General features: G+C 42.9%; 1 protein-coding gene across 3 annotated transcripts in view; it reads left to right on the forward strand.

Moving 5' to 3' along the window:
* cacnb2a (calcium channel, voltage-dependent, beta 2a) overlaps positions 1–21,717 on the forward strand; it is a 110,495-nt gene that overhangs the window by 79,416 nt on the left and 9,362 nt on the right. For 2 of the 3 annotated variants that reach the window (XM_080417825.1, XM_080417826.1), the window contains 8 exons: positions 5,811–5,933; positions 7,958–8,094; positions 8,898–8,974; positions 9,352–9,554; positions 15,229–15,309; positions 16,210–16,268; positions 17,392–17,501; positions 20,979–21,130. In XM_080417825.1, coding sequence (XP_080273951.1) covers positions 5,811–5,933; positions 7,958–8,094; positions 8,898–8,974; positions 9,352–9,554; positions 15,229–15,309; positions 16,210–16,268; positions 17,392–17,501; positions 20,979–21,130 — 942 coding nt within the window. Of the gene's footprint in view, positions 1–5,810; positions 5,934–7,957; positions 8,095–8,897; positions 8,975–9,351; positions 9,555–9,786; positions 9,810–15,228; positions 15,310–16,209; positions 16,269–17,391; positions 17,502–20,978; positions 21,131–21,717 lie in introns of all 3 variants that reach the window. The other variant, XM_080417827.1, reaches the window with a different exon arrangement.

Genomic DNA, 21,717 nt, shown 5'->3' on the forward strand with positions numbered 1-21,717 from the left:
CGTAGTAGAACTCAAGGGCTGTGTGGTTGTGTGGGACTGTAAGCGCTTCCAATTCCTTACAAGAGCTTCATGTTATAATGGTCAACATGATGGCTTACGGAATTAAAAAAAGGACAACATTTTGTACCAATAAAACATTTGGCAATCACTGTCACAGTCATGTGATTTACATGTTCAACCTGGCGGCCCTATTTTCGATCCTCCTATATAAAAATTGCCTAGAGGGTGGGTGGACGGTCGACGTCACAAACGTATTGTCCGGACAATATCTGGACCTTGGAAAGGTGTCCCAATCATGAGATTTTTGTTATGCATAACAAGCAGTAGAAAGTGTTAATTGAACTTAACTGGTCAATTTCTTTAGTTCAATTAACACTCAGGATTGTACTGTGTAGATGTACTGACACTACAGTAAGGCCCCTTGCACATGCCCAGAATGCTAAACTCACGACTGGATTGATGAAGATTATGAGGACGTTTGTGGCACATAAAAGTCAATTTTACAAGCTCCCTGTGCACCCCAAGGCTAGAGCACAGAGCTAGCTAGCTAGCTACAAGCCTACAGCGAATGCATTAGGAATTGATTTAGGTGAACATTCAAGGTGAAACAATAAGCAGATCTTTGATTTACGGCCGCAGGAGATCCTGCGCATGCTGTCAATGGGAAAGGCTGCGAGCGCTGTATGTTACGTGGCAAATCAGCAACAGAGAGGGCTAGCACACTAACGGCAGTGTACAGAGGAGAGGATTAAATATTCATGGTGTGATGAGATATACTGTAGCCAGGGGTGTCTGCGTGGTGTTAATTGGCCATGGACCACAGCGCTGCACTCCAGGGTTCCCAGTTACAGATCAGACTCCTCTCGAGTCTGTAAAAGAGCAGTTATACTTCGCTGCACGTCGGCATCGTGCACCGAAAATAGCCGATCTACAAGATCGGCTGCGATGCATTGTGAGCTTGTAGATTGGCTATTTTGCGACTCTGGCGCACAACCAACTATAAATCAAGCCTTATCTCTATACCTCTTTTCCATATCTATCTCACTCCTCTCTCTCTCTGTCTCCATTTCATTCTCTATCTACCCTGTCCCTCTCTCTTGCGGTCTGTCCTTGCCTTCCCTTTGCATGGTACATCTTGCTCCTCTCCTTTGCTCTCTTTCATCTCGTTCCATTTTCTCGTTCCCATTTCCTCCTCCTAGCCTTGGCTCTGTGACTCGCCCCCCCCCCACCTCCACATCAACCTAGCTCCCTCGCTGCGGTCAATACAGCATACCTAATGAAGGCCTGTGTGTTACGTAAGGAGAGGACGAGGAACATTAGGCTGGTGGTCAGGAGAGGATGTGTTAGAGTACTGGGGCAATTATGTACGAACCCTCCTGTTACCTGTGATACATGGTGGCCTGTGTGTGTGTGTGTGTGTGTGTGTGTGTGTGTGTGTGTGTGTGTGTGTGTGTGTGTGTGTGTGTGTGTGTGTGTGTGCGTGTGCGTGCGTGTGTCCTGGCGGATCTGAAAAAATGCCATTAGGCCTATAGAAAGCCTGGTGTGCCAGCACCCGTAATTGATTGACGCGAGTGGAAACAGCTGAGAGGAAAGGGAAAAAGGCAGCGGTCCATGAGACAGGCTGTCCATCTCCTGGGAGAGAGCATGCATACGCACATACACACAGTGCAACGTCCTAATGGATCCGGCTACCTTTTGCTCAACCATGTGGGCCCGGTGCAAGTGCCCGCTTCAAGGACACTCTGTCCTCTGTCTGCCATCATGTTAGTGCCAGCGCTGTACACACACACACACACACACACACACACACACACACACACACACACAAACACACACTGATAATGGGGTTGATGCACGGCACGTGCAAACAACACAGGGCCAGCTCATTCTAGCCGTAAAAATAATAACAGTGCTGTCATACAGTTGACACACAGGTTATTATCATGTAAAAGTACAATCTACTTTTGTCAGAAAAAAAAATACATTCTGAAAAGAATAAGACACAAAAGGGGTCTGCCTGGTGGCTGAGTGGTTTAGTGTACAGTGAACAGAGCAGACCACATGCTCCCTGTGAGCAGCGAGGACCAGAGTTTGACTCCCGTCATCATGTCTCACATCTCTCTCCTCTCTCTGCCCTTGGTTTCCTGTCTCTCTACACTGTCCTGCATGTGTTTTGAGGTTAGGTTTAGGCATAGTTTCTGTGAGGTTAGGGTTAAAGGGATATTTCACTTTCAAACATGTTTGGGGCCATTTTAACGTCTACTCTGGCTTTTGTGAGCACCCCAGACGCTATAACGCATAGTCATGTTCTGTACTAGCCGGTCAACTCAGGATATAAACTTTGAAGTAATTTGCATCAGTTTCACTATACTCTCCTGCTCTGCCTGGATACTGGTATTGTATTACTCTCTCCTGTTAGCTGATGGAAGGCTGATATTTTCATGTTTTAAAGTGGGCTTGTACTATCAGGTCGCTGATAGTTTTGGCTTCCCAGCGGGAACATTACGCTACAGTGATAATCACTGGTATCTAGTTGATACCCAGTATCTTAGCATGTATCCGGCATCTGTCCTGCATTAACACTGCAGTCAATTCTTTGTTAGATATGAATAAATAATAATAATGCTGTCCCCACTCCTTTGGGTTATTTTCTTGTCACTGTATATTTGCATATAGCCTGCATGAAATCTCTCCTCCACATTTATCCAGCCTGTAACTATATTAGGAGCAGTGAGCGCTATTAGTACAGCGCTCGGGAATAGTTAGGGGTTAAGCGTTTTGCTCAGGGACACATAGACCGGAGCAGGACACGAACCGGGGACCTTGTGATTCCCAGGCGGCCTCTCTACCCTCGCAGCTATGGCGCCCCCCCCCCAGTACCTCTCTGCCCTCGCAGCTATCCCCCCCCCGCCCAGTACCTCTCTGCCCTCGCAGCTATGGCGGCCCCCCAAGTACCTCTCTACCATCGCAGCTATGGCCTCTCTACCCATGCAGCTATGGGTCAGTTGAGACATTTCTCTTACGAACTCCTCATTGGCATGGAGCCAAAATGCATTTCAGGAAACATGGTAGAACTGGACTTTATCCTAGCTTTCTCCCAAAAAACCCTGCCCTGCCCTCTTCAAGCTGCAATGTTACAATTTAGTTACACAATGCCAGGCTGTAAGATTACTCTGAGCTGGGTATTTGGCTTGACCCTTCAGTCCACCCGATTTCAGGCTTTCTACACTTTTTTTAAAGGGATAAACTGGTAGAGGATGTGTTCATTTTCACTAACTGTTGTTGCCAGTGGAGCCAGACTCGCACCAAGATTATTTCCAAAAGCATTTTCATTTTTTAGAGACGTCTATTGCAAGGGTGTTCAACGTTTTCAGCCCAGGGACCCCTTAGCTAAGAGAAAGATGAAGCAGGGACCCCAACTACATATTGTATAAAATTGTGTTGCAAATGTAACTTTTTGATAGATTTCATAGTGTTAATGTGTATTTTCAGACAGTTAACCTTTTAAACTCTCAATATTTAGTCAACTTGACCGTTGGCTTTGTACTTGGTCTGCTCTTTTTCCCTAGTCTACACCAACTCTCCGAAAATAGCCGATCTAGATCTGCTATTTTCGGCTAATGTTCCCCATCAAACAAAGATTTTGGCGGACCCCCTGTAGTACCTCTGAGGACCCCCTAGGGGTCCCGGACCCCCTGTTGAAGACCCCTGGTCTATTGGATATTTTTAGAAGCACAATGCGGGTCTGAGGATCTATTTCAGATATTACTTTGGTTTGTAATGTTTGTTCACCCCCTCGCTGGACCTATTAGTGCCAGAGTATGCACACTGCCAGTAGGCCACAGAAGTCCCTCCACTCATTTTCACATTTTTTTCTATACTTATTAAATATTTAATTTTATAATGGATGCCAATGGGGCTCTGACAGTGGTGTAAAGTAAGTAAGTAAGTACATTTACTCAAGCACTGTACTTTAGTGCACTTTTGAGGATTTTTTTTAACTTTACTGCCTCTTAGAGGCAAATATTATACTTTTACTCCACTACAATTATTTGAAAACTTTAGTTACAAGTTACTTTGTAGATTTTGATCATTATTACCATACATTACCTATACATTTCGGCCATTTGAAAATAGCCGATGCGTCGCTGAAAAGTAACAGTTTTTGGATGCGTCGCATCGGCTTGTGATCTTGTAAATCTTGTAGATCTGCTATTTTCAAAAGATTTTTATACATTTTATACATTTGTGAAATGGGACATTCTGCATAATGAGTACTTTCTACTTTTGGTACTTTAAGTACATTTTCATTAATACTTGTACTTTTACTCTTGTAAATTTCTTATTCCGGACTTTTACTGAGTATTTCTACATTGCAGTATTGATACTTTTACTTAAGAAAAAAAATGTCAGGACTTCTTCCACCACTGGGCTCTGACCAGGCTGAAACCTTAGCCCAAATTTAGAGTGATATCATAAAAGATATGTCGTAGACGACTGATGACGGACATCATTCACCAGCTGGCCACATGAAGTGATCCACATGATTCGATTTAGTTTTTATGTCAAGAATACCCAGTCGGTCTTTACCAAATCCTCTTTTTCACAGGAAGTATTATGTCTTTACTATGAGGCAGAGATTTGCTGTCGTAGTTGTAGTCCAAATATGTATGTTGCCTTTGTGCCTACGACGCATTAACCCATTCAATCCGGGAACCCATCTCTGTCGTTTTTAGATTTCTTTGGCTATTAAAAAATAGCAGATATACAAGCTCATAGAGTGCCGCGCTATGAGCTTGTAGATCCGCTATTATTTTTTAGCATGTTTTTTTTTGCAAATCTTGGAAAATATATATATTTTTAAAGCAAACATTTGTAAAAGTATTTTGTCCCAGGGACCCCCCCCCCCCCCCCAGAAGTAAAGATTTGAGTTACAAATGTTCGCTTAAAAATATATATATATTCAAAGATTTGCACACCTTTTCACGATTAAAAAAAAAATAGCAGATCTACATGTTCATGCCGCGCTATGAGCTTGTAGATCTGACACGGATGAGCTTGTAGATCTGACACGGATGCGTTCCCGGTTTTAATGGATTAAGGAGCCGGATCGATCAGCAGCATAAAGCCGTTTTGTTGGAAGGACAGAGAAAACATTTCATTAGGTTTATGTATTATCCAAATGGACTGACTGCCGTTCCCAGAGAGGAAGGAAGGTCACAGTTGACTTGATGGGAAAGACCAATATTGATTTGGCCCATTGTAAAAGATCCCAGACCAGATTTATGAACCATTTACAGTGAGTGCCGTTGCCTGTCGTTAACTCGCCAGTATACACAAGGTACGGTAAGTAAAACTATAGTAAGAAAAAAGAAACCTGTCTGGTTTTACTGGTGTGGTTCTACATGACTGGGCCATTTAGCGCCCAATCGGCATCATAGATCGTGTCACATTCTCTTGTTGTGACATATTCAGTGGTTTAAGCCCATAGCGGAGTGAGTCACAGTGCATCGGCATCATTCATAGAGAGATATCCCTCCCGCCTGGGTGAAGATGAGTCACAGCATGCATGCATCCCGCCCTGGGTTAGGTTTACACCTTTTGAGCTTGTAGATCTGCTACTTTTGCTATTTTTTTATTTGAATCCTGAAAAGTAACAGTTGTGGCCATATGAGGTTTCCACCTAACAGACGATATGAAAAAAATTAAGCATATTATTACTAGAATCAGACGCTATTAAAATAATTATAATAAAATAACAAATTGTACACAGCAAAAGCCTAATGTTTTTCCACCTCTTCTTCCACCAGACTAAACCGGTTGCGTTTGCCGTCCGCACAAACGTCAACTACAGCGCCAGTCATGACGATGACGTCCCTGTTCCGGGTATGGCCATCTCCTTTGAGGCTAAAGACTTCCTCCACGTCAAAGAGGTAAGAAGGTCATTCGGTCACTTTGGCTTGTTTGATATTAATTATTATTATTGTGATGATGATGATGATGATGATGCTGATGACGATGATAACGACAAAGGGTGATGATTAGGTTTATACTCGAGAGAATGCTGAGGGTGAATACAATAGAATCTGCAAATATTCTCATGTTTCCTTTGTCTTCACGGTATCAGGACTGCTTTGGGGCATTTTCTGTCACTGTATTTTTGGAAACAGAATATAGAACGATTACAAACACAACATGAAAACAGTATTGGAGACTGTTGTCAGTGCGTATGCATGCGTGCGCGTGTGTGTGTGTGCGTGGGGTTGTGCGTGCGTGCGTGTTTGTGTGCTTGCGTGTCTGCTTGCGCGTTGTGTGTGTGTGTGTGTGTGTGTGTTAGAGATAGCCTGCACCTTTGACCCTAGCCTAGAGGAAGCTTTTATGACCAAGGTCATTAAATACCAACCACTTCTACGTACCATCTCAGAGCTGGGCTATAGGTGCAGACTATTTGTTTTTATATTTGGCAGCCTAGGACATTATACCCACAGACTGGTTGTCAGAGGGTTTCAACAACTTGGGATGCCCAAAAAGGAGGCAAAAGGGCTGGCAGAGTATTGTGCCGTCTCTGCTATAATTGGCAGCCCGCCACATATGGCGGAGACGCTGTTACTTGTGAGCGACATGCTTATTGTATCATGAAGAAATGCCATAATTTTGTGAATGTACGCGTAACTGTGATGAGGAAGGTAGTGCACGGACATCTGTGGCCCAGGTGCAAGACAAGCAGAAAGCATCACAAAAGAAAATAGAGTCTACACTGGTAATGCTGGAAAAGCTCTGCTGTATTTTTATTGCGTTGTTAACGTTTCGATCCATCAGATCTAGGTATATGACCTGATGAAGATCTGATTGATCGTTTCAATCGTTTCGATCGTTGACAACACAATAAAAATACAATAAAACGCTTTTTCAGCATTACCAGTGTGCAGACTCTATTTTCTTTGGTAACCTTAACTGTACCTTTTTATTATTTGTGTCCTTGTATGCTCTCCTTTATGTGGACATGAATACATTGTTAAAATGTGTTAATGATTAGGCGTATATGTCACAGGTAAATTGGCATTCCAGGGAAATTGGAAGTGGAGCGCTTGTTTTTAGGCTCGGGCGGGGCTGCGATGCGAGAACAAGGACGACAACATGGATATGCATACATACTGGCCTCAGTGGCGCACTTCGATAATCATTGGACTCCCCATCCACTATTACTGGGAGTCTGGGTTTGACTCCCCTTGGGACATTACTTTTTCAAACAACCGCGGACTACCTTTTTTCGCCGATAAAGTATAGTTTTGGACCATGACGGAGGCGCGCCGACTCAGCAGACCTTGAGGCCAAGGAGGCGCGCCCGAGCGCCTCCAGGCGCGAGTGCCCGCGACGACCGGCCGATGGTCTGCTAGTCGACTAAGCGCCGTCCGAGTTATGTACCGATAGGCATAGAATCGTAAATGATGTTGTGGGGACTGCGTTTGCCCCTCTATGGTTTGCCCCAACTGCCACTCACTGCACTAACATAGCCCGCCAGCCCCGCCTCCTCAGGCTCGCCCCCTTGTGCTTCAACTGCATGGAATAAGGCTGTTCGGTGTGTGTGTGTGTGTGTATGTGTGTGCGCGCACATGCGTGTGTGCGTGCTCGTTTGTGCGTGTGTGCATGCGTGCGTGTGTGGTGTGGGACTCATGTCTGGCTTGCATTGCCCTCTAGCGTTGGTTCTACAGAATTGCCTGGGGGGCGGTGAAAACAAGCGCTTCTTTTCCAATTTACCTGGAATGCCAATTTACCTGTAACATATATACTGAAGAGAATGCTGAGGGTCATGTTTACATGTTTACAATAAACAAACTGGTAACTACGGTTGGATAACCGGAGATGTAAGTAAATAATTCACTACCGGATATAAGACCTCTTGAAGTGACAATGTGTCCCAAATCCCCCCCCCCCCACCACCATCCACCATGTGTAGAAATTCAACAATGACTGGTGGATAGGACGTCTTGTGAAGGAAGGCTGTGAAATCGGGTTCATCCCCAGTCCTGTGAAGATCGAACACACTCGCATTCTGCAGGAGCAGAGAACCAAGCACGGCAAGTTCCTCGTCAGGTACGGACCGGCCAGTCGTCTCCGCTCCGTTGCCCGGTCACCATGGCAACCGACTGACTCATAGGTCCAGCGATTCCCAGCCCCCAAATAATTGCCAAACACTAAGATTCTGATGATAGTATAACATTAATATTTAAATAAATAATTGAAAAATGTGTTTTCATTGTGATACTGATACATATAGTATACTTAAAGTATACTATATTAGTTCCATTGATCAGATTCCTGTCAAAACACCATCGATTGATTGATCATTAAAATAAACATTCTCTTTGGGCTGTCTGTGTGGCCAGACAAGGTTGGGAACCACTGACTCTCACACAACCCCAGTCTCTTGCCAAGGAGCTCATGAAAAAAATCGAACTTGATGCTTAGGCCTGATTTATACTCAGTTGCGTGCCTTTGTCGCACACCAAGAATAGCTCACGACAACAGTCCGATTCCTTAAAGGTTCCTCCTTAAACGATTCCTATAGGGGGTTCAAAATGGACCATTGCAGGTGTGTAACTCTGGGAGTGTACAAATGGAACCCAATGGACCCGGTTCCATTTGTACACTCCCAGAGTTATGATGGTCCTTGAAATTTAAAAGTTCTCATGTTGGATCCGGTTCATCCGGTTCCGGATCCCAACCCTACTTGTCGCTACGCCTGTCAGTTTGCGCGAGCCCCCCTACCTGAACACTGGCCTCAGAAAATGAATTATTAGTCCTGCCAGTCACTTCCCTTGTGAAAAGACCTTTTACTCAAGGCTTTACTGTGACCGAATGCAAAATTATTGTGACAAAATGTCTCTCTTTTGCAGCAAGTTGGGAGCAAACTCATCCTCTAGTTTAGGTGAAGTCATTCCCAACTCGCGGAAATCTACCCCTCCTTCTTCTGGTGAGTTCTTAATGTCTTTCCTGACTCAAATCCTTTCCTTTTTACTCAAATGTTGCACTAATATAGGGAAACGTCCTGAATTCCCGCTACGTGAGCTTTTAGTTACTGATAACTTAACAGCTGATCAATTAAAAAAGTTGCGGAAGGTGAAGGTATGTTTTACTGCTTAAATTCATGCTGAGTCATTACGTTTTTTGGTGTAGCTATATATACTGTATATTGTTGGCCTCTCCATTTTGTGTTTTTGTCGCCATTAATATGGTTTTAAATGTGCTCTATCTATGCAGTAAGCTATACGTTCTGTTATCAGTCCTCCGCTTTCATAGCCCATTGGCCTGTGTATGACGGTGGTCCTGTTTGTCTGTGTGCGTGTGTAGCCATTGACATAGACGCCACAGGCTTAGATCCCGAGGAACATGAACTTCCACCAGTCCACCTGCGCTCCCCTAGATCCAGTCCACCAGTCCACCTGCGCTCCCCTAGAGCCAGTCCACCAGTCCACCTGCGCTCCCCTAGAGCCAGTCCAAATGCCGTCTTGTCACCCCTAGCAAAAGAGAAACGAATGGCCTTCTTTAAGAAGGTAAACCAGGGCACTGTGCCAGCCCTCGCCCTCCTCTCTTTTCCTCTGTCCGTCCGTCCGTCCGCACGGCTCTGACGGAAAAATGCCTGTGGCTGCTCACTTAGTGTCCGTTCTTATCTACATGTCCACGTGTCCTTCCTCCACCGTCCTCGTCCGTCTGTGCATGCATGTTCTTAACCTCTCTCTCTCTCTCTCTCTCTCTTTCTCCTCCTCCTCTTCCACCTTACCATAGCTAAGCAGAGGCCCACCAAGTCGGTAAGTTGGGGTGCAGAGCAGGGGGGGGGGGGGTTGAACTTTGGGATGTACCTCTGCAGTGTTACTCTTCCTTACTGACACCCCCCCCTTCTCCCCTACTCACCGGTGCTGTGATCTCTATATTTGTTGTCCTTTTGTTTGTGTTTGTTTTGCTTGTTTGCTTGTTTGTTTATATCCGTATTTAGTGGGACCTCAGTGTGTACAGATTTACAGATCACCACTCAAACCCTAGCATCATTATTCTGGGGCTAACATTTGGTGAAAATAGCATCTCTACAAGTATTAGTTTATTAAGTGGTTAATAGGCCAGAGGAGTACACTAACATTCTGCTATTGTAACCTCTGTTATTTCCAAACCAGAAGGGGAGAACAACGTAATATGTTTTTTTTGCATTATGCTTTATGTTATGTAAGTATTTTTTTCTCATGTAAAGGGCACCTACATTATTTTATGTTATTGTTTTTTGCAGTGCATACGTAAAGCTTAAGCATGGTCTATCTGGTCTTGAATCATTGACATTTTCTGATCTGAGTTGTAGCTACAATGACAGCAGCAAATAAGACCCTTTTTCCATAAACTTAAAATGTTGTTCTCAAACCAAGGGACTGAAGGGTAACTGACGTATTTCACAGGAACAACATCGTCCAATAATAGCGTCATGTTAGTCAACAGAAAGCAAGCATCTTTCACCAGTTCTTGTGCTCTGATGTAAAACGAAACTTCCCAAGGGGAGCCCAGTGACAGCAGATGTCAGACCCATTTAAGGAACATGAAAGAGAGCGGGGAGGGGGCGATGAGGAAAAATGAGAGGCAACTGACTGAGACAGATTCTAGGTACACAGAAAAATACGTCATAAAGAGACCATAAAGAGAAGCGGGAGAGACAAAGGACACGTATTCTCAGCCTATGGATAAACTTAGCTTCTGACATCCGGGCCGGGTGGTGTATGTAGGACACTATAGACCAGTGGCTCCCAAACTATTTAGCTCGAGACCCAAAAGAGAAATTTGATGTCTTCCCCCCGGACCCAAACTAGTGAAAATAGCAGATCTACAAGCTCACAACGCGTCGCTTCACTGCGTGTTGTGTGCTTGCAAATCGGTAGTTCTTTCTAGTTTTTCTTTTAGATGTACAGAATTTCTTAGATCTTTTTTTAAAAGCATTCATGAAATTATTTCGAAATCTCTTCAATCTCTGCCTTTTCTGAAAATGTTGATCTTTTGAAATAATATTTTCTTTATGTAGTAAACGGAGAAAAAAAGGTTGTCGTGACCCATAAAAATCTACAACCCACAAATGGGTTTGGGAATCACTGCTGTATAGACTATCCCTTGGGATACACAAGATGCAGTCTGTTGATAAAATATCTTAGATATCCATGATAGAGAGAAAGAGCTCCATAAGATGCAAGTCGTCGCTGTCGGGCAGAAATCTCCATATTCTAACTTTTTGAGTTTTCTTTCCCGTAAATTAATGCCATACTTGATTAGAGGTGCGCATCGGCACTGGCCTCACGATTCGATTACGACACAACATGACTCATTTTTCATCAGTCAATTAACAATTATCGGTCATCCAAAGGGGAATCCTCCCTAACCAAGGAAGATATTAATCTTCTGGGATTCAGGCCGGGCTACTCTACTACATAAGGACAAAAGACTGATGATTGGAAAAATAATCAAATATTGTGTACACTCTCACTTCCTAAAATGCATATTGTGACTTCTTGGGACAAACCTTGTTAACCTTGTCGTTTACTCTCTTCATTTTGTTTTACAATTTGTTTTGTCTCATCTATGACCTGCCCAAAATAGGGGCGCACCAGGTTGAAAGTGGTTAATACAACTTGCAATCGAGAATCAAGAGGGTATACAGTATTTGCGCAAATGGTAAAGTCCCTTAGCCTGGTAAACCCTCCCTCCGGAAATCTCATTTCCATTTGATTCCAGGAGTGAGTCTGGCCTGATCGCCCATTCTGCAATATTGGCTGTGGGCTGGAGTTGGGCGGGAGTAATACCGTTGACTGACAACCCCTTCAGCCAATGATCGTTTTTCCCCTTCAGCCAATCAGCAGTTCACCAGACTAATCTGACGCAACGGGACTTTTGAGACGGCCATGCCCAAAATAGGTTGCCTTATTCGGATACATGCCTGTCACTGCCCGCCCCTGCTGGTTCTCTAAACATTTTTTTTTAAATAGGCTCTGTCATGATTAATTGACCACATATATGAAGTTAAACAACTACATTCTATCCAAACGATATCTTAAAACTAAATTCCGTGCCTCAAAAAAGAAGTTAGAGAGCGTTTTAAAACCGAAAGTAAAAAGTGTTCCTGTGTGGCCACAGGAACAATGGCGGATCGTTCCATTTTTGACGGCTGCACTCGGTCCCATTCGGGCTCACTCGGACTCGCCACCTGATTGGCCAACTGTCGCTGTCAATCACAGAACGATGAGAGACGACGCTGATAGGCTCGGTTAGTTGGTAATTCCACTAGAAACCCCCACAATGGGCTATCAGGCCAGACTCACTCCTGGAATCAAATGGAAATGAGATTTCCGGAGGGAGGGTTTACCAGGCTAAAAGTCACCCACCACCACGGAGGTTGTGGGTTCGAATTCATCGTGGTGCGTCTACTACACGAACACAATTGTACCGTGTTCGGGGAAGGGAGGGAAGCCGGGCGGGGGAAGCTGATATTGGTCATTGCACGTATTCTGACGGGCTGGGGCGGCACCTGTCAGCGCAGAGTGTTGGTTGGGAGGAGTACGACGAAGGCTCTATGTCCTCCCGGTGGGGGCTCCTAACTGGCAGGTGAGACAGCAGTGACAAAACAGAAATGTGTGTGGAGAGGAATCAATTGGCATAACGACTAAATTGGGGAGAAAAAGGGGTAAAAAAAAATAATTGGCTACTCTAAATTTTAGAAAAGAAAAAAAGAGGGTATACAATATTTGTCAGTCACTCACTCACTCACACACACAGGTACAAGCTGTGATATGCTGGTGTGACAACTTAGCAGTCCCAGTGGGGGGTAGAAACCGCCCTCTATTCATTTTCCACAGGTGTCATTGCTGTTTCCTGCAGAGCTTAGACTTTGCTTGCACGATCATGCCCGGTCACTGCTGCAGAGAGGGAACACATTGTTTGTTCCACCAGCGCTCTCCAGAGTTCTCATACCTTTGAACCCTTTCAAACATAGCCTACCTCTCTGTCACACGGCTATGAGACCGATAGTCACAGGTGTGGACCCAAACTTCATTCATTATGAATGAATAACTTAAAGCTGCACTGTAACTTTCCTCTTCTACCCCGGATTTGAACCTGGGTTCCTGCTTTGCTGAAATTTTTTACCATTGAGCTAATAGAGCCGGCCTGTTTGCTCGTGGGGATAAATGGAATCTTCCATCTCCAGGGGGTCCCCAGAAAAAGTAGTTAATGAAGCATCCCAATCATTTTAACCACTTTATCCATTTATATGTTGGCTATTCCCAGGAGGGTTCCCCAATTTATTTTGGGGGGGTCCCCAGATGATTAGCTTAATGTGCAACATTGCTTTCACACTCAACAGTAAACAAACCAACATACAGTATAAGTGTATAGAGGGCAGCCTATCTGCACATTTCTAAAGTGAAAATGTAAGGACTTTTAAGACCTTTTCGGACAAATTGTCAAATATTACGTAAGAAAGAGGCAAACATTGTGAAAATAGACAATCTGCAAGCTCACAACGCCTTGCAGTGTGAGGCGCTGTGAGCTTGTAGTTCGCTCTATTTTCACAATATTTATCTGTGGAACCGAGTCAAACTAAATGCAAACTAAAATTTAGGAACCCAAGAGGTAAAATGCTCACCCACCACTGCAGATATGTGGGTTCAATTCCTGGCAGCTGTGCCCCATCGTTTGGTCGGGTAGCAGATATACAAGCTCACAACGCGTCACTTCGTGCCACACTATGAGCTTGTAGATCTGCTACTTTTTTTTTAACAGTGAAAATGTGTGCAAATCTTTGAATATATATATATATATATATATATATATATATATATATATATATATATATATTTTATTTTTTTATTTTTTTTTAAGCTAACATTTTTAACTCAAATCTTTGCTTCCCGAGGTCCCTGGAACAACATATTTTGATTTGGGGGTCCTTGACATGTTTTGAGCACCAAGTTTTTCAGAAAACTGTTAGGATTTAGAAGACATTTGTAGAATTGGTCTCGGGTCTTAATCGGTTAGAATAAATTGAAGCTGTTACACACTGAGCTCCCATGCGGTCCTAACTAACAGTGCTGTGTCTCTTTCTGTCGTAAGCTGCTGTAGATCTTCTACGTGTGTTTTCCCCTGTCTGATAACCTCTTCCTGTAACATTGCTTCCAATAGAGCACCGAAGTCTGACGTAATTTACACATCCTACCTGGGTCACGCCCCCCCCCCCCCATTCAGAATTCCCATGGACATGTTTAATATCGCGGCATATACGAACTGTGTTCCAAAAATAGACAAATGAGCCCGACCGTTTGACTGACGGCAAGAAAACGCTACCGCTACCGACTATCATAAACTTTACAGAGCCACCTCCCTGATAATATCGCCGAGACGATTTGTTTATTTTTGGACCACAATTCTTATTAATTCGTTATTTTCCTTAGAGAAATTACTTCCCTGACCCAGGGAATGAGCGAGTGACGTCAAGACTTCTGTACTCTTATGGAATGCTTTGATGACACCGATGACGAAGGATATGAGTGAATCCGTCTCAACATTCCACAACTTCCTCAAATTCCATTGTCATTGTCACGGAGCCTTCTTCTTTTCAGAAGTTGCATTAAGATTTTCATCCACAACAGCATATCGTCACTGTTGGTGTAAACCTTGTATGTCCAAACCCGTTCCTTTTTTTTAACATTTTAAAATAGTGAAAATAGCCGAGCCGACCTACATGCTCACGACGCGTCACATCGCACGTTGTGAGCATGTAGATCGGCTATTTTCACTATTTGTGTGTAGAAGTAGGGCATTCAATTCACGAAAAAAACGTTGAAATATGGAGATACAAGGTTTCTGCCCGACGATAACAATATTAATGTTGACTTAATAAGACCCCCCCCCAAATCCAAAGGTTTTTAGTAGCATTTGTTATTAAAAAACTAATCTCTTTTGTTTTGTTGGGAACCTTGTTGAGACCCTTCACTTCATGTTCTGTGAAATGTTCCAGCCATGGCACAGCCAAATCCGGAGTGATAATTTAACTATGAGAAATTAACCTAAAGGGTCTCAGAGTTAAAGTAACACTCCAGACTTACTGTGTACTGTGTTTTAAATAGCTTTTTTGGCCCCCCACCCAGAAGTGTTCCATTGTGATGTTGACTGTTAAAACCTTTTCTTGCCTCTCCTTGCTCTCTCCAGACGGAACACATTCCTCCATACGATGTGGTGCCTTCCATGCGGCCCGTGGTTCTGGTTGGTCCGTCACTGAAAGGCTACGAGGTACATCGTAAAATACTTCTCTGACACCTCCACCTCCATGGTAGATAATCTCACAGCACACGACAACAACACGGATACTGAGATACTCTAGTTGGTCATACAGGAAATCATCAGCACTATTCAGCATGGTCCAGAGAATAAAATATACTGTATATCGTCTCTGTCGGATGGAAACCTCATCTCATGTCCAAAACTCTTAACTTTCGCGCCACATTTTGAGCTTGCAGATCTGCTACTTTTGATGTATAAATATTATATAGTTAATGACTAGTGAGTGAAATGTATAATCTGCCATAAAATGTAGATAAAAAAACGTTCTACGCAAAAATCTTTACTATAGACTCGCAATGTTAATTTCACACATACGTGTTCACTCTTCAATGCAAGTGAACGGGGCTTCCGTGAGCGCAGGTTTTCTGCGCCTAGGGCATAGATATCTATACACACGCGGTTTGGTTTGTGTGATACAGGATTAAGATTGCTGGTTTTCATACCAAAATGCTTACGTGGATTGTAAAAAATAATACAAAACAAAATAACTTCTGGTCTGTTGTTGTTGCAGTGAATGGATATGAATTATATAATACAGCAGTATTTAATTATTAGCCTATAAGTACAAAAAGGTGTAGTACTTAGTCATGTTTTGCTCATGCCATGTCTGTCTTTCACAAATGAATGACCATTACTAGGGCAGGGCCTATCAAAATAAACTAGTGTGATAACAATATAGTACATGTTATTGTTGGCTTAATTTTTGGTGTAGCACTACTTGAGGAAAAATCCACCAGCCGCCGTCTTGTGTGTACACATGGTGATGGCAGCATACATCATGCATGCATAGCGGAAGCTAGGGGTTGCCATCTCCATTGTTTCTCAAAATGTGACTTTTTTTGTTCACAGGTAACAGACATGATGCAAAAAGCACTCTTTGACTTTTTGAAACACCGATTTGAGGGAAGGTAAATTTCAAACCTAGACTTCTCATACCATTTTATATCCCCCTTTCCCGCTTGTTCTCTCCCCCCCTCTCTCTCTCCCTCTCTCTCATACTAGATAGGCTGGTATTTAGCTGTCCCCTGAGGTTTTGCAGAGGGGAGTGTGTAACAAGTTTGTTTGGCCTGGAGATGTGTGCAGCTTCTTTAAATAGGCCCTCTCCATGTCCTTAATAGGCATTAGTGGGCCCTGGAGCAGTGCAGGATGGGATTGTCCTCACAGAGTGTTCAGTCCCTGAGTTTTTGGTCTTTGTCCCGTCCACCCTGTCCAGAGCTGAGAGGCCATAAAGTTACACAACATACACCACCCACAGCCACTCAGCTCATTGGCAGCTGCAGTGAATTCTGTTCTCCCCCCCTTTAATCACTCCTGGCAATATGATTTAACACACTGGTTCTCAACCTTTTCAGGCCTTGACCCCCCAAATAATCCTATTTGAACTGCAACCCCCCTACCCTGATAAGCACTTGAAATGCAGGAGTTGAGGCATTACATTTTGTTCGACTCGGTTCCACAGATAAATATTATCTAAAGGTCATTAAATTGTCACTTAAATGTCATCTCGGGACCCCCCCCCCCAAAAGGTTGAGAACCACTGATTTAACACACTAGTTTCTTAAACTTTTTCAAGGACCCATCTGAATTATATTTTTTTGCCAGGGACAGTAACTTCATTTTATGTAATTTATTTTATGTTATGTTAAAATGTTTCAAAAATGTTTCCAAATTTGTCAAACTTTTTCAAGTAAAAAAACGAACCAACAAAGATCTACAAGCTGACGCGTTGAGAGCTTTTCAAATATCCGATGTATATAAGGTTAAAGTGGTTATTAACTCATTTTGCTGGGGACCCCCTGGAGACCCCTCAAGGACCCCTGATCTTTGAGAACCACTGATCTAACAAACCCACACCTCCTCTCCCTGCTCCCTCCAGACTGCTCTGCTCATCATGATCATTATTGATCTGCAACAGTTTCTCTGTCAAAGTGTTTATGATGTTCATTTAGTGTGTAAAATCATCATCATCATCATCATCATCATCTCTGGGTAACCAAGTATTTGTCTGTGTTTCTTTCCTCTGTTCCTCAGGATATCGATCACTCGAGTCACGGCGGACATCTCTCTTGCCAAACGTTCGGTACTGAACAATCCTAGCAAGCACGCCATCATAGAACGCTCCAACACACGCTCAAACTTGGGTAGGTTGTTCCAGAAGAAAAAAGACTGCCTGCCTTTCCAGTGGTTTAAAGTAACTAAGCACATTTACTGTACAAGTACTGTTCTTAAGTAAAATCTTTAGGTATTTTTTTTCTTTCTTCAGTATTTACAATTGTCAATACTTTTACTTCTATCCCACTACATCTCAGAGGATAATATTGTACTTTTACTCCTCTACAATTATTTGAAAACTTTTTTATTACTAAACATACATTAACCACTTAAGCTCTATGTATATATATTTCGGCTATTTGAAAATAGCCAATCCACAAGCTCACAACGCATCGTAGATCTGCTATTTTCAAAAACATTTTTATACATTTTGAAAACTTGAAATGGGACATTCTGCATAATGAGTACTTTTACTTTTGGTACTTTGGTAGTATATTTTGGTGCCAATACTTTTGCCAATACTTTTGTACTTTTACTAAAGTAAATTCTGAATACCAGTATATACTTTTACTCAAGTAAAAAATGTGAGTACTTCTTCCACCACTGCCTGCTAACATCTGCAGGGTTTGATGCATAATGTTTTTCAAGGAAAGCAGCTCATATTATGCAAAAAAGGAAGGAAGCAATTATAGAAACTCTAAACAGTGGATATGTCAGAGCCAAGAAAAACCCAGAGTGGTCTTTGGGTCGTGAGTTAGGTTTCTGTTTGGAATGAGAGATAGTGGGGGAAAGGTGGGGGTGGGGGGATCGAAGCACGCCAGATAACAGTGGGGAACAGTGCCACAGTATATTTACTTTAGTACAGTACAGTTTTTTGACTTTTTTCACTATTATTAATGTTTTTTGAACATTTCTGGGAAAATGTCAAACATTTTATGCGCCAATGCATTGATATAAAATAGAAAATGTACTTCGTAATTTGTACTATTGAATACTTTACTAAAGTAAAGTACTAATTGGAGTTGCCAGATAACAAGTCCAAGAATGGTCTCATTTGAACCAGGGGTTGATTGGGGTCGAGCTGCGATTACAATCAAACACATTCCTGAGTGGGGGTCTCACAGAGGTCAAGACCGACGGGAGCAACGGCACTATAATCTTCACATGCTATCACTGTGTGAGCAGCAGATGCAGCACGCAGCTCCAGATGTGTAGACCGCTCCAGATGTGTAGACTCCTCTGATAGAGATGTTGGAGGAGGCAACAACAAGTCCATGAACTCTGAGAACCACTGGAATAGACCATAGGCGTTCCCTCAAACCTATTCGTGCCAAGGACACCCAAATTGCAGTGGTGGAAAAATTACGGACATTTGTTAAGTAAAAGTCCGGAATTCAAAATGTACTTGAGTAAAAGTATAAAAGTATTGGCATCAAAATGTACTTAAAGTACCAAAAGTTAAAGTACTCATTATGCAGAATGTCCCATTTCACAAGTTTTCAAATGTATATATATTTTTGGAAAATAGCAGATCCACAAGCTCACAATGCGACGCATTGTGAGCTTGTAGATCGGCTATTTTCAAATGGCCAAAATGTATATAGGGCTGAAGTGGGTAATGTATGTTCTGTAATAATAATCAAAATCTACAAAGTAACTAGTAAGTTTTCAAATCATTGTAGTGGAGTAAAAGTACAATATTTGGATCCGAGATGTAGTGGAGTAGTAAAGTAAAGTAAGTAAAGTACAAATACCTAAAAAAAAGTACAGTACTTAAGTAAATGTACTTAGTTACTTTACACCACTGCCAAATTGATATGTATTTTGCATACTTGGGACCCCCTGAAGAGAAGATTTGTGTAAAAAAGAAAATTCGATATTTTTCAAAAATAGCAGATGCACAAGCTCTCGAACTTGTAGATCTGCAAAAAAAATTATGGCCAATGTATAAATGGATAAAGTGGTTAAAATGATTGTGACGCTGTATTAACTACTTTTTCTGGGGACTTACATGATCATACTACAGTGTCACACAAAAGCATCAAAAGCAGCAGATCTACAAGCTCGGTCCATATTGTCAATGTTTAATGTCACTCCGAGTCAGGACAACAATACCTAAGAGCCTCGGCTACTTGCAGCGGTGCACTGCCGTGCCGAAGAAGAAGTACAGCATGAATTCAAAATGGACTGCCCTTCTCTTTAAAGATACATCAGGACTGAGACATATTTAGAGCTAACGTTTCACCTCACGTTATTATAAGCTCCAAGCTTTTAACTGGAAGCCTTCTTGAGCGATCATTGTCTTTTGGACTGTGGACTGGACTGGGTGTTGGTTTAAAGCTGCACTATGCAACTTTCCTCTTCTACCCTGGATTTGAACTATGTTTCCTAGGCAAGTGCTGCAATTTTTTTGCCATTGAGCTAATAGAGCCGGCCTGCTTGCTCAGGGGATAAATTGAATCTTGGCCATCAGGTCAAAATGTGTATCAGATCCTGTGTCTAGGTGAGACGTGACCTTTGACACAATCTAAATGTCTCGATAGAAGAGCATGGAGACAAAATACAACCATATTGTATATTGAATTAACATACTCTACCATATAGATTGGACAAAATTCAATTTTATGAATACAAAAAAAGGTTACATAGTGCCGCAATGATACAGTACAGCCTTTACAGTACAGCCTTTTGCATTTCATTTTAAGCTATTATTGTACCATGTAAATAAACCATCAACACAAGAAGTGGGAATAGCAGCACTCCAACGATGAAAAGGCTTGACTCAAATGCATTTATCTTTAATCAAGCTACGTCAGGCTGACGCGTTTCGGCCGGACCCTTCATCGGAGTAAATGATTTACCGTATCACATCCAAATAGGATTTGTGTTTGAAATAGTGCAGTGTGTTTGTTTGAAAAAGAGGGAAATCGAGCGTAATTGTTTGTGCACCAATTATTAAATCCGGCCTGTGGGTAACATTTTCAGAAACAAATTAATGAGCGTAGCTCTCAGAGATGGGATGTAATTAAGTGTTAGAAACGTCGCACTGTTCAACAATGTTACTGCAAGAATGATTTCCTATGCTGTGAGGGCTTCTTGGAAATAAATCAACACTTAGCTGCCTCAGAAAATCTTCACGGTTACCTGCATTTACAGTACATGTACAGTAATACTCTGGTTCTCAACATTAGGTCTGGGGACAACCCTGGGGTCCAAGTGGACCTATTACGGATCTGTAACTGTGAGAGTGTACAAATGGAAACCAATGGACCATTTGGTTCCATTTGTTCACTCTCAGAGTTAAATAAACGCTGAGGAGTTTACAGTGCAGACTGAGCTCCCAGAGATAAATAACAATTGTGTCAATTGGGAGGTCTGTGACCTGATCTTTATCAAATTGAGTCCTTGAAATTGAAGAGGTTGAGAATCACTGCAGTAATCCATTTTCTCTCTCGCGCGAAAGGCTGGTCACATGGCGTATTTTAGCATCAACCCTGTAACCTCACACGCCCCAACAAGTGTGATCTCATCTCATGCACGTGTTGACTCCTGCCCTCCCCTTTCAGCCGAAGTCCAGAGTGAGATCGAGCGGATCTTTGAGCTGGCTCGAACCCTGCAGCTCGTGGTGCTGGATGCTGACACCATCAACCATCCGTCCCAGCTGGGCAAGACCTCCCTGGCCCCCATTATTGTCTACGTCAAGATTACCTCCCCCAAGGTGAACACCGTGAAACCATATGTTGGCCTTTTGTAACATCTATCTGTCTGTCTGTCTATGAATTCACTAAATCTGCGTGTTTTTTGTCTGTCCTGGGCGTAATTTTGCAACTTGCAGTGTATCCCCCAAATGGCCGGGGGGTGTGCAATGCAGAGTAGCAGTTCGGTTGGACCAACGGTTTCTGTGTCTGCGTAGGATACATCGAATCTCTGTGGGTGTGGGGGGGACTGGCTTCAGCCAACCTGACCCATTGGCTTCACGGATTACCTGAGTTTTGCGTCACGTTTATGCCGCTTCGCCAATGTAAGTGGCAACGTGTTCAATGGAACTGCATTTGCGTATGACCATGTACATCATCAACACGATGTCAGCATTTTCTGACGACATCATCGATCGGTCGTAAGTTAGTGTGTACTTTGAGAACGGGTGCAACGTACTGATTTACATCGTTCCCGACTTTGCGCTGAAGGCGCCACGGTTGGTCTGAGGACAGCCCAAAGTTTAGCAGCTGTCAGAGCCAAGAACGAGAGAATGAAGCACTAAACAAACAATGGTAGAGGTCTCCGGGACACTCTTTGACACCGAGG

The sequence above is a fragment of the Gymnoscopelus braueri genome (genome assembly GCF_963280865.1).
Source record: "Gymnoscopelus braueri genome assembly, chromosome: 21".
In the NCBI taxonomy this organism is placed as follows: Eukaryota; Metazoa; Chordata; class Actinopteri; order Myctophiformes; family Myctophidae; genus Gymnoscopelus; species Gymnoscopelus braueri.